Here is a 15,695-nt window from a genome sequence, read left to right on the forward strand (position 1 = left end):
GTTTCACTAAGGCCAGGATTCAGGCCTTGCATGCTAAGGAGATGCAGAGGGAAAAGGAAAATTAATACTTTGACCTAGTATATACATCAAAACTTATACACCAAGAATTCTATGTATACCTATAAAGAGTGCAAAACTTCAAAGTCCAGACCTATGGCTCTGTGTATGTGGGCTTCTTTTGATTTTTGTGGGTGTGGTTTGGGTTTTTTTGGTAGGTTTTTTTTCATGGGTTTTCTTGGATTTTTTTTGTTGTTGTGGTGGTGGTGTTTTCTTAAAAATTACTTTATTAGTACCATAATTCAGACTTTTCGGCTATAAGAAAAAAGCTTGGCAATATACTTGAGCAAATACAGTTCAAGCCAGATGTGACAGTTTCTAGATAATGTGCCTATGTATCTTTAATTGTTAAATTTCTGAATGTCATTGCTGAACCACTTGGATCAACCTCTTGGAGAAGGAGGGCCAGCAAATTCTGCCTCTTTTCTCAGTGACAGAACCAGGCTGTGCTTCTTGCAGCTGCCTTTGTTGGAGATGAAGAACTAAATTCTGTTAACCTTATGCTTTTCTAGGACAGCTGAAAATAAAATACAAATGCCTAATCCTTTTTATCTTAGTACAGTCCTAGGTCAATTTAAAGCTAGCTCAGGCACTATCCAGTCAATCTACTGGAGGTTTAGTTAAATCTATTTAAATATAAGGACGAGCTTTGGAATGGACTGTTCCATGAAATAAAAGTAATTTATTTAACTTACAAAGGGGAAACTAAACAATGACGTTAACTCTTCTTTCTTTTCATACTTCACAGCCTACAATTTAAAATCACCTTTCTCGAAAGGTGCTTTTTATTCTAGTATATTTTACAATACAGCACAGACATCAAAATTTTCATTGGAGGAATAAGACAGTTAACATTTAAATACACAGACATCTGTTCCAGTCTCTTAAGAACATATTTTTGTTTACAACAGAAAAATACATCTGACAACAGTAGCTAGTTATATTACAAGCAAGCAATATTGAACTCTGCATAGTTTATACAATATACTGTGGTAATAATTTAATTACCAATTTTATCCACTATTTACTAGCTGGCCACATAAAGCCTGACATTCATCTGAAATGTGGCATTATACTTTCTATTGGTATTCTCTTAACAGCGTCATTTAACAAAGTATTTTCTGGACAAATGAATTTCAAAACTAAAAGCTTACTAGAATCATGGATGTCTTCACAACAAACGTTTAATGCTTACAATACATTCCTAAAGTAAAGGCAGGTGTCCAACAGAAAACATAGCTGTCGGAAAGAAAGGAAAATAGTGTGCAAATTAAAAAACATCGCATTTAAAAATGTTTTGATGTGCAAGTTACAGTATCAACTGTGTATTAATACTAACTGGGGAAAAAAAATCTCAGCATAAAGTGATACATTTCTCACAGTACATTCCTGATTGCACATGTTCCACGCATTTGCATCCATTACACTTTCTTGCAAAAATCAAATACAGTGAGTAGCCTTAATTAAAACTAAACTATTTTACAATGAGAAGTTGTACACATGCTTCATTTAGTAGGAAAAACTGGAATAAAAATAATCAGAAACATATCAGAAACACTTACCGACTTGCAGAGCTGCAGTGCTTGTTAAAGGGCCGACAAGTGTCAGAATCTTTACAATACACTTACTAAATGCAGCTTGTGGGCTACTAAGCAATAACCCTACCTATGACTGACTGCACTGCATTTAATTATTTGCTTTTACATTACGGTACATGCATTTCCATCCCAGTGATCCTTATGGGAATACTCAAAATGTGCCTGTTGTAAAAGTTGTTGTTTTGGTTTTTTTAAATCTTTTCCCCAGAATACTTAATGCTGTAGTAACTGCTTTGAAAGGAAACAGACTATTTACTTTCTCCACAGTGTGTATCACTGTGTTTTTAGCTACTTGAAGGGACATTATATAAAAACAGGATTAGCTCACATAACGTTACAGAATGTCAAAAATGCCTGAAGGTACATTGAAAGCATTGGGAAGAGCCCTCATTTTCAGCGTGCCATCTGCTCCACAGGAGAAGATACGATTGCCTTGCGCAGTTTCAATCTGGGTGACACCAGCACCAATATTTCTGAAAATGGACTGCTTAGCATGTTCATGTTTAAATGAATGAATTAAATTATAGCCAGTCAGTCTCCACACCTGTGTCAAAAGAATGAAAAATCACAGAAGGAGATTAAAATTAGGATTTATACTTTCCCCTAATATTTCAGATTCCTGGATGTTCTAAACCCTATTCAGGAAAGACAAGGGTATTTTTTGTCTTCTATTAGCAACCATTACAAGAAGTCCAAGAGTCTTGAGAGAGGCTCCTGATGAAACATAAGGCAAGACAGTGTAAGTCTACCTTAATGCAGACCAGCCGGTTACTTGGCAGGGAGAAGCTGCCCTGTGTTACCTGATCAACAGTGCCCCTCGCAGCTTCCCCCTTATGAAAGCTACAGAAATTAACAGGTTGCATTTTTATCCAAGATGAGTACCATCAGCTTTCCAGCAGCTGGAAATGCTTTTCTGCTAAGGAATGCTGCAGAGAGTAAGCTGCATAATTAATAAGTATGCAGGGTGGTAGGCTGTCTGAGCTGTCTGTTGTGTCCTAAGTTGCAGGAGCCCTCATCAAGAGCAGGCCACAAAGTGTGCAGAGGTACAGAAAGCACCTATTAAACAGCATGCAGTCCAGCTAAAAGGAAGGAAACTACATTCTCCTCCTCTTCACCATGTTCTTGTATTTCCTTCCTTTAGGACTGAGGAAATAAGCCCTTTAAAACAGGGACTGTATTTCTGGTTTTTGGTGGTGGTTTTTTTTTGTTTGTTTCTTACTACTATGACATCTCAGCAGCTGTCTGGGGCTACAGCATCAAGAGGAATAAACAGAGCTTGGTGTAACAGAAACCTTACACAGTGTTGAAGTTACTGAGCGCCCCCTGTATTACAAAGAGAAATATCCAAAGGCAAAACAATAACATTTTTAAGAGAGAAAAATAAAGCTAAGGTTTCAGAATCGTGCACTTTGCTTTATCCACTTAAAATTCAGTCACAAGACTTTAAACAATCTGTTTAATCTTCTTGAGCAGAGAACAAAACCTACTTGCTTTAGAAGAATATTAGTATATTTACATTTACATTATAAATGTAAGGCAAGCATCCTGTATATCAAATGTATGTTTGAGTTTTTTGGGTTTGTTTTTGTTTTGTTACTGCATTCATCTGGCTATTTACAGCATGCTAATCAAAATGTGTCAATACGCTACTTCAGCTAAATTCTCTCCTATACATCTCAGCTTCTCTGATACCTTACCTTCATGTTACCTTCTGCTGAGCCTGTAACAAAATAATCCTCAGAAGGATCCAGTGCAAGGGCTTTAACAGCTGATTCATGTGCTTGGAAGGTGTAAAGGATTTGCCTCTGTCTGATGTCAAAGATGCAGATATATCCCTTCCTACCTCCAGAAATTAGCAGCTGATGTTTAGGTGCATACTGAAGTACTGTGGCACCATGATCATGACAAGTGAAGGCTGAAGAAAAAGAACGTCAGAATTTAATAGATTTCAAACTGTAAGTAGCTTTCGATCTTAAAATGCATTTCTTCTGTAAGTTGTTATCTGAATATTTTCTAACTTGACAGATACATTCTTTCATATGGGTAATGTCATATTAGCTGACAGCTTTTTACTCTGGTAAGAGCTATATAGATCTAATGCACAAGAAAGCATGATATGCAGTCTATTTTAGAATACAGGCACATACCTGAATTTGAAAAAATTAAGAAATTATAAAATTCACCATATTAAGTTCAATTACATTCTTGAGTTAAAATAGTATAGCTGAACTAAAAAATGAAATATTAATTACCTTATACATAATTTTCTAATATCCTATTTTTATAGGAGCTCTGACTCAATTTCCTTAAAATGAGGCTGAACTTCTGTGCAGTCTGCTAGTTTTAAAATGTGAATCTCAGAATGCACCTATTGCTTATTCAAGTACTGCAGATGTTTATAACAGTTTAATTTGCTCTTTTAAACGCCTGGCATATTTGGATTTGTATCTGTTTTTCTTTCATAGCACAATATGATAGAATTTAGTTTTTGTTCATTATACAGAAATGAAATTATTGAACTTGGTCAAACAGACAGGAATTCTTTTTAAGAATCTGGCCCAAGTGCTGAAAGACAAGGACAGTAGATAGAAGGAGTTGCTTCTACTATTACTACAGTTACTTTTTCCTCTGTGCTTCAGCAGAGTACTGGATGTGTTAATTAAGTACCAGTTTAAAGGAAAGCCTGCATACACATAAGAGTTCAATAATGCAGCCTTAATTAGTCTGCTGCTGTTTTTTTTTCAGGGTTGTATTCAGATATTTGAGGCTTTATTAATACTGTCACAAAACCAGCTTTGTGTATGACCTTCTTTCTTCATACTTTTCTGTATAGAGCAGATTAACATTATGCTAGAGACTATATAGTACCAGTTCTGATGCATGCATTAGTGTGCAACACATATTTAGACCAGTTCCCCAGTGCAAATTTTTCCCCTTGCCCCAACTGCATACACATGGTATTATTTCCTTAATTGATAAGAAGTAGGGGTTTAATTTTCACTGAAGTACTTACAGTGTATAAGACTGTTCCCAGATGAAACCAAAGTGTCCCAGAGGCACACATTTCTGAGGGGTTGGAAAAAAAGTCATTATGGTCTGTTGCTAAGTGATTCAGGGGGTGACATGACACACAGAATCACAGGCTGGAAGGGACCTCAGAGATCATCTAGTCCAACCTTTCTAGGGAGAGCACAGGCTAGACAAGATGGCCCAGCACCCTGTCCAGCTGACTCTTGAAAGTGTCCAACATGGCCGAGTCAACCACTTCCCTGGGGAGATTATTCCAATGGTTGACTGTCCTCACTGTGAAAAATTTCCCTCTGGTGTCCAATCGGAATCTCCCCAAGAGCAACTTGTGTCCATTCCCCCTTGTCCTCTCCATGTGACTCCTTGTGTCACGTTTTATGTCAAAGCCTAGAAGGTAGAACTGAACAAGGAGCCCTTGATTCTCTGCAGTCATTGGAGAGCGTATGCAAAGACTAAGATGTGTACTAATCCTAGGTTGCACCAAGAAATCACAGAAGTTTTTTTCAGAGAAAGAATTATCTTGCCTTTGCTGAACATGTTTCTCCCGCCAGCAACAGCATCACATCTAACTAGTTGCATTTGGAATGCACCTTGAAAAAGCTGGTTAACTGTTGACCACTCGTCACAAAAACTAAATTTGGGAAAAAGCAACTGAAGGAATGATGTTCAAAGAAATCATCTGGCAAGTTGTAACAAAGCTTAGAACATTGAGCCTTAAAATGTCGCCATGCATCAATGCACAAGAGCTAGCAAGCTAATGGAGATGAATAAGTAGCTTTGGTGAAATTCCTCATTGTTTCTTTAAACACACCTGTTATCATTGGACTGTCCCGATGTAGCAACTAGACTTGAAGAGGTTATAAATGCAAAGTCACTTGTGGTTTTACTGTGGCACTGCCAACTCTATTAAAAAAAAAAACAAAAAACAAACAAAAAAGATGCAATCTTACCAGCTGTAGTCTGCATCAAAAGTTACTATCAGTTTGATGTCACTGATAGCATAACACAAGCAGTCTTTTAAGCAAAGTTTAAAAACCGATGGGTAATGCAGTTTGAAACCTCAGAGAATGGAGCAATGGATTAAAATCCAGTACAAAATAAAAAGATACAAAAATAAGTGAACTGTAACAAATCCGCAATATAGTGTATCACAATAGCCTAAATTTCAGACTAAGCATAATCTTCATGTACTGTTAAGTGGCAGTGAAAAGAACTGAAGAATGTACTTTTATGAAGTCTTGGGTTTGTATAGTCTTTACTGTCAGTTCTGATTTTTAATTTAATCAAAGGTGATGGTGAAGCAGTATATGTAATTATATTGCAGCTTATGGTTATTGTACAATTAGTTTTCCAAAGATCTATCATTGAAACTCTACATTTATTTTGATAAAGTGTGCCAATTAAAAGCAGCAAAATAAAAAATGTTCCAGTTAAATCCTTATGCTCTTGGCCTGTCTGAAGTCTCAAAGGCTTGACTTAACTTTCCTCCATAACTAGAAAAAAAAAAAAAAAATTCTGTTTACTTACCAGATAGGGTTTAGGATTTGAGGTGGTTTGGTTTACTTGCCAAATACTTAGAAATCCTTCACCGTCAGCAACACCACACTGCAAGGAATGAACTGCATTTATTAGCATAATGTACTGGATGCTTACTTCATGAGAGTAAACAGCTGACTTCAGGAAAAAAAACCACCTAACACACCAAACCATTGCCTGCACATTAAAGATCAACAACAATGACTGTCAGGTACAAAAAAGGTAGTTTAGAAGCCAAGTGAGTTCAGTCCTGATTGTTTAATGTTCATGTAATGATTGATGCTCTCCTATGTACCGAACTCCTTCCTAGAAATGGAGGCTTTTTGAGTGTGGAACCTTGTCTTTTAAATCCTAATGTTACATGCTAAAGCTTACAGAGGCATCATTACTCCAGAACTCCACTTGAAAGTGCTTAGTAGAGCAAGATGCATGACAGCATGCCACAAAAACATGATAAGAGCAATTATGGAAGAGCTGTGGTATATCATGAGTGGTAAAATGACTGAGTTCTATTGGTTAACGAAATGCATAACAATTAGTACTGTATGTTCTTTACAGCATATTGTATATCTGTAAATATATTTATATATAATATATATGAATATACCTTATTCTGTACCTTTTACAAAATGTTTTTAGAAATATTTAGAATGATTTTTTATATTTTCTCCTTTTAGTCAGGTTTATGAGTCCTGCCTGAGTGACCTCCATGTGAACCAGTGGGGACAGCTAGTACATCTTAATTTCTTACTTATAATTGTTTCCCATGTAATGTTAAATCGCAATATCTCAAAACACAATCAAAAGACTAATTAAAAAAAAAAAGTTTAAATGAGATTTTATGCTACCTGAAAACAGGTATGCTGGGAGATACTTTGTATTTCCAGCTATTTCTAAATGTTGACCTTTGCTGTTTCATAGCTATCTTACAGTCATGCCCAAACTCCTCAAATTTACTTCTCATGGCTTTTAGCTATAAAGAAGTTAATCAGTAAAATGCAGACAAGACATGCTAAAATAACAGAATGGGCAACATGAAAACCTGAAGAGGTGGGCATTCCTCCTAATTTCTTTCTTTGTCCACTCCGTTTTCTGCATCTTCTATATATCACAGAGTAATTTATCGCCAAAGTATGTGGCTCTTTTGTACTCTTTCTGCTCTCCACTGTAGTGCAGTGTACTTACATTCCTCAAATAATAGGCTGTATTTTTTATATATATATATTCTAGAAAATGCCTTCTGTCAAAATTTTGTCTTGGCCAGAATGTAAAATGTGAAGCACTTCTTGAAGACCCATGCCTAGATTGATACAAGTTTGTTTCTACAAAATAAGCAAGCTCAACATTTATTTTAAAATGTTTCATTTAAAAAGGTCACCACATGAGAACACAGATTTCAGAACAGGGAGAACAAAAAGTCCGAAAATGCGGCAAATGGGATATGGGATAGCAGTGTGAAGATGACAGAAGAGAAGGGAGAATAAGGGTCAGTTTTTATTACAAAGCTTCCATATGCAGCCAAAATGAAGGATATAGAATCATAGAATCATTACAGTTAGAAAAGACCCTAGGATCAAGTCCAATGGTTAACCCAATGCTACCATGCTTCCTAAACCATGCCGTGAAGTGCCGTGTCTACAGGTCTTTTAAATAACTCCAGGGATGGTGACTCCACCACCTCTCTGGGCAGCCTGGTCCAATGCCCCACCATTCTTTCAGTGAAGAGATTTTTCCTAATATCCAATCTAGGCCGGATCCCCTGATGGAGCTTGAAGCCATTTACTTGGGAGAAGAGACCAACACCCACCTCATTACAACCTCCTTTCAGGTAGTTGTAGAGAGCGAATATGATACTGTTTATGGCATCATTCTAGGATATCTTAACAGTTTTGTGGGTCATCAGATAAAACTGTTTTAGAGGTCACAGCACAACCAAATATTTCCTTATGAATAAAAAAAAGGAAAAATCCTAAATGTTGTACTTACCTTATTGCCCTGGGAATTGAAATACATTCTTGTAACCCTGGCATTCCCAGCCTGCTGGAAGCAAACCAACTGCTGTGGCCTTGTCCACTCAAACATTCGAACACTACCATCTTGTGCTCCTGTAAGATCTAAGATTAAAAGACAGGTGTTCATTAATATTACAGTATTTTATAGAAAATTATCTACTCCATACTAGTAAGTGTGATTCACTTACAATACTGATGTACTGGATGTGAAGCCATTCTCTTGACGTTATTCAGATTTCTTTTAATAAGCTTCATATAAAACAAAAATTAAAATATTTTTGAGAAAGACACACTCTTCAATTTTGTTTATACTACTACATGGTGATTGTCCCCCAGTTAAAAAAAAGCCTGTTACACTAAAATTATTTGCATTTATTTACGTTTAGTTGTGGTATAGTAATTAAAGCCTGTTTATGACAGCTTTTTTTAGACATGAAAGTTCAAATAGTATTAATATTGTCTTCTTTGTATAACAGAACTTAAGCACATGTTGATATGTATGCTTTTGATATTAGTCCCAGTGCAAGAATTTAAAGTTTGCAATTGTTCTGGTTTTGGTTGGCTTTTTTTGGTTGTTTTGTCCCCAGAAACTCCAGGTCCTACACCTCAAAGTCCCCATAAGAAAGAAAAACCTGACTGTCCCATTATTTTCTATATCACAATAATGCTATGCCACCATATACAAGGAAATGCTTAGTTTGGCTTTCTTTGTGGCCAGGTCTTGGTCATTGTAGGCCTTTCATGTCAACATTGAATTAACAGTATGATAACTAAGGCACACTAGTTCTCTCTACTAAATAATACACTAAAAAAAATAACAGTCTCCCGAGCCACATGCAACAGAAGTACTTACCACACCAGCTCCAGTGCTAGTTTGACCACTGCCTAACCATGGCATAGATGAAGACGGTTGTATCTGACTCACTCCAAAAGATGGTGCAGTTGACTGAGTTAGTGTTGTGGTAGAACCACGAAAGTCAATATCATCGGAACTATAAAAGAACAGGAGTGTTCTGCTTTAAACAAAAGTGTCTTTGCCATCAATGATGTTTGCTTATCTCATTGTCAAGAGCCTAGTGGCAGTGGGTAGAGGAAGTGATTATAATGACACTATAAACTGATAATTAATTCCTGCACTTATATTGTACAAACGCTTTCCACATGCTCCAAAGCTATCAGTGTTTAACCTCGACAGATGATCCTAACTGTGGTAGGTAGATGTTGAGAGTATAAGCTCTTTTGAGAATAATACTGTTGGAATATCCCTGACCGTGTCTATGTGTATATCTATTCCATGCAAAGTAGTATGGTACAGATGAGTGCTTGCTGCAGCTGATACACTCACAGTTCTCAGCACAACAGAGGAAACAGTAACCCAGGCCGTGGCGTTATACAACTAGCGTCAGCTACCACAACCAGCCTCAACACTGCAATGATGCAACTGCAGTGTTTCTAATGTAGCACTTCATTAGCTTATGCACCATGGGATTTTACTTCACTGTGCAGTGCAGACATGCCCAAACTACTCAAGCCCCTCAAAACCTTAGTTTCTCTATGCGTAAAACAAAGACAGTAATTATTCTTTTGCCTTTCCTTGCTCCTTTATAAAGCAATCTGAAACCTACTGAAGAAGAATAATTAACGTTTTTTTGTATGATCCGCTTGCGCTTACACGGGTATAGAATCATAGAATGAATCATATAATCACAGAATGGTTTAGGTTGGGAGAGACCTTTAGAGGTCATCTAGTCCAACCCCCCTGCAGTGAGCAGGGACGTCTTCAGCTAGATCAGGTATTATATATGCAGCCTCACAGCAAACCAATACTCTTAATATAACCACAAGGAAACAATCCTACCTTTTAGACTCTCTGTCATATTCCTCCCCAATCCATATAAATGACTGAGCAGCCAGGAGAGCTGAAACATCCAGTTCTTGCACATCATGTGTAGACGCCAGAACAATTTCGTTGCTGTTTGCCTATGCCACACAAATAGAAAATACATGCCAACTATAATTAAGACCCTTTTATTACACGTACTGTAGTATTTGAGGCTTACCTTATTAACTGCAAATGCCATTATCATATCTGATTCTTTGTGGATGATTTTTGCTTTTCCTCCAGGGTAGCCAAGATCTGCTTCAACCTACAAAACATTTGTAAGAAATTTCAATTAGCATGAAAATCCATTTTGTAGTGGAACATTCAGACTGCAAAAATCTCTGTGAAATTCATGCAAGAAAAGTTCAGTGGCCTCAGCATTGTTTAGGAAGCTAAACTTTAGACTTCTCATACTCTTTGGTGTTCTAGAAGCCAAAAGTTATATTTGAGTGTAAGAAACACAAAGTTGTGTGTGCAACGCTATTTACAAGGTGTTCGCTCATCCCAGTTATCAGGAGATCCAAAGTTAATTCACTGATTAAAAGCCTGCCACACAGACTACACAGAACATACAGCTTCTGTTAGTCACATTAGAGAAAGAAAAGCCAGTTCCACAGAACTTTTAAGAATGTGCTAGAGGTTTGGGAGAAGGGATACTACCTTGTTTTTGTGATCTTCTACGCAGTTTTGTTTGACCTGCTCCACACGATCTTCTACAGACTACATAACATCACACAGTCACAAACACAAAACACATGCACAAACAAATATAAAAAAAGAATGAAACATTCCAAACTAGATTTTAAAGGCCACCCTGTCAGTAAATGATGACAAATGTATTTTTAACTTTTTATAAAAGGCACAGAAACTAAGACAGGAATCTAAACAAACTCACTTAAAATGTAATGCCTCCTAGATGAACACAGAATGTATGATATAGTAAATAAACGGAGGAGTAATACACACACAAACTCCATACTTACAGGAATTCTTAAAGATATTAAATAGTATACTTATTTCCCGTGGTACTTGTGTTGGTTTAAGTTTTCCGTTAGAACTCATTACAGTTGTAACTGGTACAATTCGTAAAGCCCCATATTATATATTACTATATAATATTACTTTTATATGTATATATTACTAATGCATATATACATATACACGAAGTAATAGCTTATTTAAATTTCTTTTTCAATATGACACACAAAAAATATTATATGAATACTCAAATTTATTTACTTATTACCATTATCACAAATGTTCTGTTTCTTTATTAGGACAGTATTCAACTATATAAAGGTAAGATGAGATACGTCTTGTCTAAAAGTATTTGGTTCAGTTGATATTTCAATAAACAACATGACAGTCATGTTGATTGAAAAAAAAAAAAACAAAACCACAAAAATCCTAACACTGTTAAGTGAAAGGAAATTGAAATGCCAGTAAAGAAACTGGAAGAAAAATGAAAAGAAATACTGAAGAGACTGAGGACCAGTTATAATTGAGCTTGCTTTTTTAAAAAAAGTTACATCCTTTGTTTACCTCACTTTGCTTTCTTTTCTTTGTGAATATATATCTTATGAAAGTCTCCTGAAGAAGTTCTTGCTTCACAAGAAAATGCCAGAGCCTTTTTGCTGGAAGAGCTGAATAATCCTTTGATCTGGATAAACCAGAAGAGAGAAGAGAAGAGGGAGGGAAAAAAAGCTTCAATGTAATTAAAGGTGGACAAAAAAAATAAGTGACTCAGAGTCTTCCTTTAGATTTTAGATGAAATTCCAATTTGAAGAAAAAAATCCCCCAACAACCAAAGTTTAAGCTCTAATTTGCTCAAGGCAAATATGAGATACTTTTTTTCCTTGCATTTTTTTAAGTCCATCTTTTGTTACTAACTTCCAAGTACTACAAGTTTAATCTGCTGATTTGTATTTATGTCTATATTTGCACTCTACTAAAACTGCTTTTATGTTGAAATTATGCTGGCCCTACATTTCTTCCAGCATTCAAAAGAATTCACAAATATTTAGCTCATATATGAGCCAAATAAAATTCACTACCTCAGATTTGAGGACAAATATTTCGAAAGCAGTAGTGCATGTTTGTAAGAATATTTTAATAAAAATCCTACAGCAGTATCAACCATGCAAATCCAAAGTCATATATAGTAAGCAAACTTGAAGTTGTGTTTTTGTATATAGAGAAAAGCAAGCTATTTTTCAGTCGAAAACATGGTTCACTATCTGTATTTAAAGATCATAGAATCATAGAATTATTACAGTTGGAAAAGACCTCTGGGATCAAGTCCAACCGCCAACCCAACACCACCATGCCTCCTAAACCATGCCCTGAAGTGCCACATCTGCATGTTTTTTTAAACACCTCCAGGGATGGTGACTCCACCACCTCTCTGGGCAGCCTGGTCCAATGCCCCACCATTCTTTCAGTGAAGAAATTTTTCCTAATATCCAATCTAGGCCGGATCCCCTGATGCAGCTTGAGGCTGTTTCCTCTTGTCCTATCCCTAGTTACTTGGGAGAAGAGACCAACACCTACCTCACTACAGCCTCCTTTCAGGTAGTTGTAGAGAGCGATAAGGTCTCCCCTCAGCCTCCTCTTCTCCAGACTAAACAACCCAATTCCCTCAGCTGCTCCTCATAGGACTTGTTTTCCAGACTCTTCACCAGCTTTGTTGCCCTTCTCTGGACATGCTCCAGCACCTCAGTGTCCTTCTTGTAGTGAGGGGCCCAAAACTGAACACAGTGTTCAAGATGCGGTCTCACCAGTGCCCAGTACAGGGGCACGATCACTGCCCTGCTCCTGCTGGCCACACTATTCCTGATACAAGCCAGGATGCTGTTGGTCACCTTGGCCACCTGGGCACGCTGCTGGCTCATATTCAGCTGGCTGTCAACCAGCACCCCCAGGTCCTTCTCCACCAGGCAGGTTTCCAGCCACTCTTCCCCAAGCCTGTAGCTTTGCATGGGGTTGTTGTGACCGAAGTGCAGGACCCGGCCCTTGGCCTTGCTAAACCTCATACAATTGACCTCAGCTCATCGATCCAGCCTGTCCAGATCCCTCTGTAAGCACAACATTGGTCTAAACACAGAAAGATTGGCTTTACAAGGACCATGCTACAACTAACTTTCTCTCCTCCCTCTGATGTCTGCATATATTATACAACTCTCTTCTTTTGTTGGTAAGGTAGGGTGGGAGACAGCTGCTACCAGAGGAATACTAAAAGAGGTGGAATAGGGTCTTCCCAGCAGCAGCCATTGCCCTTGATTTGTAGTCCTCCAAGCTCCGCTCTTTCCTTCTTATTTTCCCTTCTTGCTGCAGTTGTGAATGGTGCACCAGAATAAGTAAAGGCTGCTTCAGGAGGCAGCTGCATAAGAAGTAACAAAGGGATGTGGGAAAATGGTTTCTGTAAAGTATTGGCTAGAACTAAGATGTAGCCAACCTTCATTTGGCTGTTTAAGTGGAAATACTCTTTACTATTTCTATGATCAAAGATTGTGTTTTTGCTAGAAAAAAAAACCAACTTACTTGAATGGTGTGTTTTCAGGTTCAATCATTGCTTTATTGCGGAGAATAGCTGGTCCTGCACCTACGCCAATGTCACTAGGATAAGTATTGATGTAGTTTGGTGGTGGGCCTTCAAACTGGTCCATTCTATCTTGAAGAATCTGTTCCCACTGTTCCAAATTTTTTATTACAGCAATGCCCAATGGTGATGTTACAGGAAGATCTAAACAGATTAATAAATGATAATAATTAATTATATATTAAAACATATTAACATACAAATAATGTATTAATTATATATAGTTGTAATTAATAAAAGCTTAGGGAAAAAAATCATTTAAGTTGCAGTGTGTATAAAAAACCAGAATAATACAACCATCTAAAACAGATCTTGAAAGGAAATGTACTTGTTAGCAATTGTAAAAAATTAACGTATTCAATTATTTAAATGTAAAAATGAAAATTAAAAAGCAAAGTCTGACAGAAAGTCAATTCTACAGAAAACTAAAATGTAAAGCATAATTTAACATACCATTGAATTCCAGACCAGCAATGGGAAAGAAGTTCTTAACATTGTGCAGAACTAATTTTACCATTGTCAAATGCAGAAGAGCCCAGCTGTATAAAAAATAACAGATTGAGTTCTGTTAAAACAACATTAACACAATTATCTGCAGAATATTTTTCTCCTTCTACCAAATACACATCTTAGAAAAACAGTGTAGATGGTTCACTGAGGTTTACGAGACACAGAGAAAACTTCTTGTGTATCAGCTATGCAATATAAGGGTGCCTCTGAGGGCCCCTTGCTGTAACAGGTAGTATCCCTTTCTCTCTTTCACAAATCCCAGATTATTGTACTCTTCCTCCAGATAAGAGTGTGCAAGCTTGAGCCTCTGCAAGACTGAGAATTAAGTACCAGCCCCCTGAAACACCTGAAATTCTCTACTAAATCATGATGAACAGAGACAAGACACTACTTGAATTTGGCATTCATGGCAGAAGCTTTCACACTGAAAGAGTCCCACAGATATTAGTGATACAAATCCTAAACAGTATAGCTGTAAGGACTAATGAGAGACTTGAAGAGCACATTTAAAAAAAAAAAAAAAAAAAAAATCACACTTCTCCATTATTATAATGCTGAGGTCATCTACTTCATATTATCTTGCAACATTTTCTCTTTTAAGGAGAGTTAATCTGCTAGTTCTAGTTAATCTGCCCCTCATTCAAAAACTGAAGATCATGCTTGAATCAGTAGTCTAAAGCATCATTCTAGAGCTGGCATTGCAGTACCTCATGTTCTTTGTGCCTTAAAAATGAAAATAGGAGGTTTTGAATTTGGTTTTCCCCTCCCCCAAAAATGCAAACCACACAGCTTTGACTGCTTAATTCCATTTTTTTTTAGGCAAGTAAATAGTGAACTGTTACTGTGATGAAATTTATCACTTCTGTAATCCTATTGCCACAGATAAGTCTATCCACAGTACTAAAGTTATTTGACTTAAACTGGATGGTGCAGAGGACCTGTATTTTCTTTAATTTGGAAGCAAAGGTAAGCATACAACATAATTATTCTAAAATAGTGGCAATTTTGGCTAACCTGTAAGAATTGGCATCCTTGTGTTCCTGGATCTGTACATCAGAGAGGAAAGCATCATCCTCTTCCTCATCACTGTGAATGCTTTCATCAGAATCATATATAACACCGCTGTCTGATAAAGGAAGAAATGGCTGCAATGCAAAATAAGTCTGCTATAAAAGCAATTTTCTGATCTCTTAATATTCAACACTTACTTTAGTTATCACTGTCATAGAGTTTAAATGACAACAACTTCACCCATTTATAAGTTTCCCTAAAACATAAAGTAGCAAGGGGGAAAGTGTTAATCTTTATTACCAACAAGAGACATGTTTTGAAAATTAAGTAATAGACTTGTAGGCTCTTCATCTTTCATTACACAGATAATATTCTGCAGCTTACTATGGAGAGCACTCCAAATTTTCACATTATTTTTTGTCCTTTAAAAATTAAAGGAGAAGAAATATGCTTTTATGAACTAT

The 15,695-nt window shown here is 36.7% G+C and overlaps 1 protein-coding gene across 3 annotated transcripts in view; it reads right to left on the bottom strand.

Annotated features, from left to right (window-relative positions):
• Window positions 1-719: 719 nt before the first annotated feature.
• DMXL2 (Dmx like 2) overlaps window positions 720-15,695 on the bottom strand; it is a 56,064-nt gene continuing 41,088 nt past the window's right edge. For 2 of the 3 annotated variants that reach the window (XM_075100379.1, XM_075100381.1), the window contains 15 exons: window positions 15,235-15,365; window positions 14,164-14,249; window positions 13,653-13,854; window positions 11,655-11,772; window positions 10,773-10,832; window positions 10,291-10,377; window positions 10,089-10,210; window positions 9,084-9,222; window positions 8,419-8,479; window positions 8,205-8,332; window positions 6,210-6,287; window positions 5,494-5,585; window positions 4,669-4,721; window positions 3,353-3,570; window positions 720-2,199 (listed from right to left, as the gene is read on the bottom strand). In XM_075100379.1, the coding sequence (XP_074956480.1) occupies window positions 1,990-2,199; window positions 3,353-3,570; window positions 4,669-4,721; window positions 5,494-5,585; window positions 6,210-6,287; window positions 8,205-8,332; window positions 8,419-8,479; window positions 9,084-9,222; window positions 10,089-10,210; window positions 10,291-10,377; window positions 10,773-10,832; window positions 11,655-11,772; window positions 13,653-13,854; window positions 14,164-14,249; window positions 15,235-15,365 (1,785 nt within the window). In that variant the 3' untranslated portion in view covers window positions 720-1,989. The remainder of the gene's footprint in view (window positions 2,200-3,352; window positions 3,571-4,668; window positions 4,722-5,493; window positions 5,586-6,209; window positions 6,288-8,204; window positions 8,333-8,418; window positions 8,480-9,083; window positions 9,223-10,088; window positions 10,211-10,290; window positions 10,378-10,772; window positions 10,833-11,654; window positions 11,773-13,652; window positions 13,855-14,163; window positions 14,250-15,234; window positions 15,366-15,695) is intronic. The other variant, XM_075100380.1, reaches the window with a different exon arrangement.

Source organism: Phalacrocorax aristotelis, chromosome 7 (assembly GCF_949628215.1).
Source record: "Phalacrocorax aristotelis chromosome 7, bGulAri2.1, whole genome shotgun sequence".
Classification (NCBI taxonomy): Eukaryota; Metazoa; Chordata; class Aves; order Suliformes; family Phalacrocoracidae; genus Phalacrocorax; species Phalacrocorax aristotelis.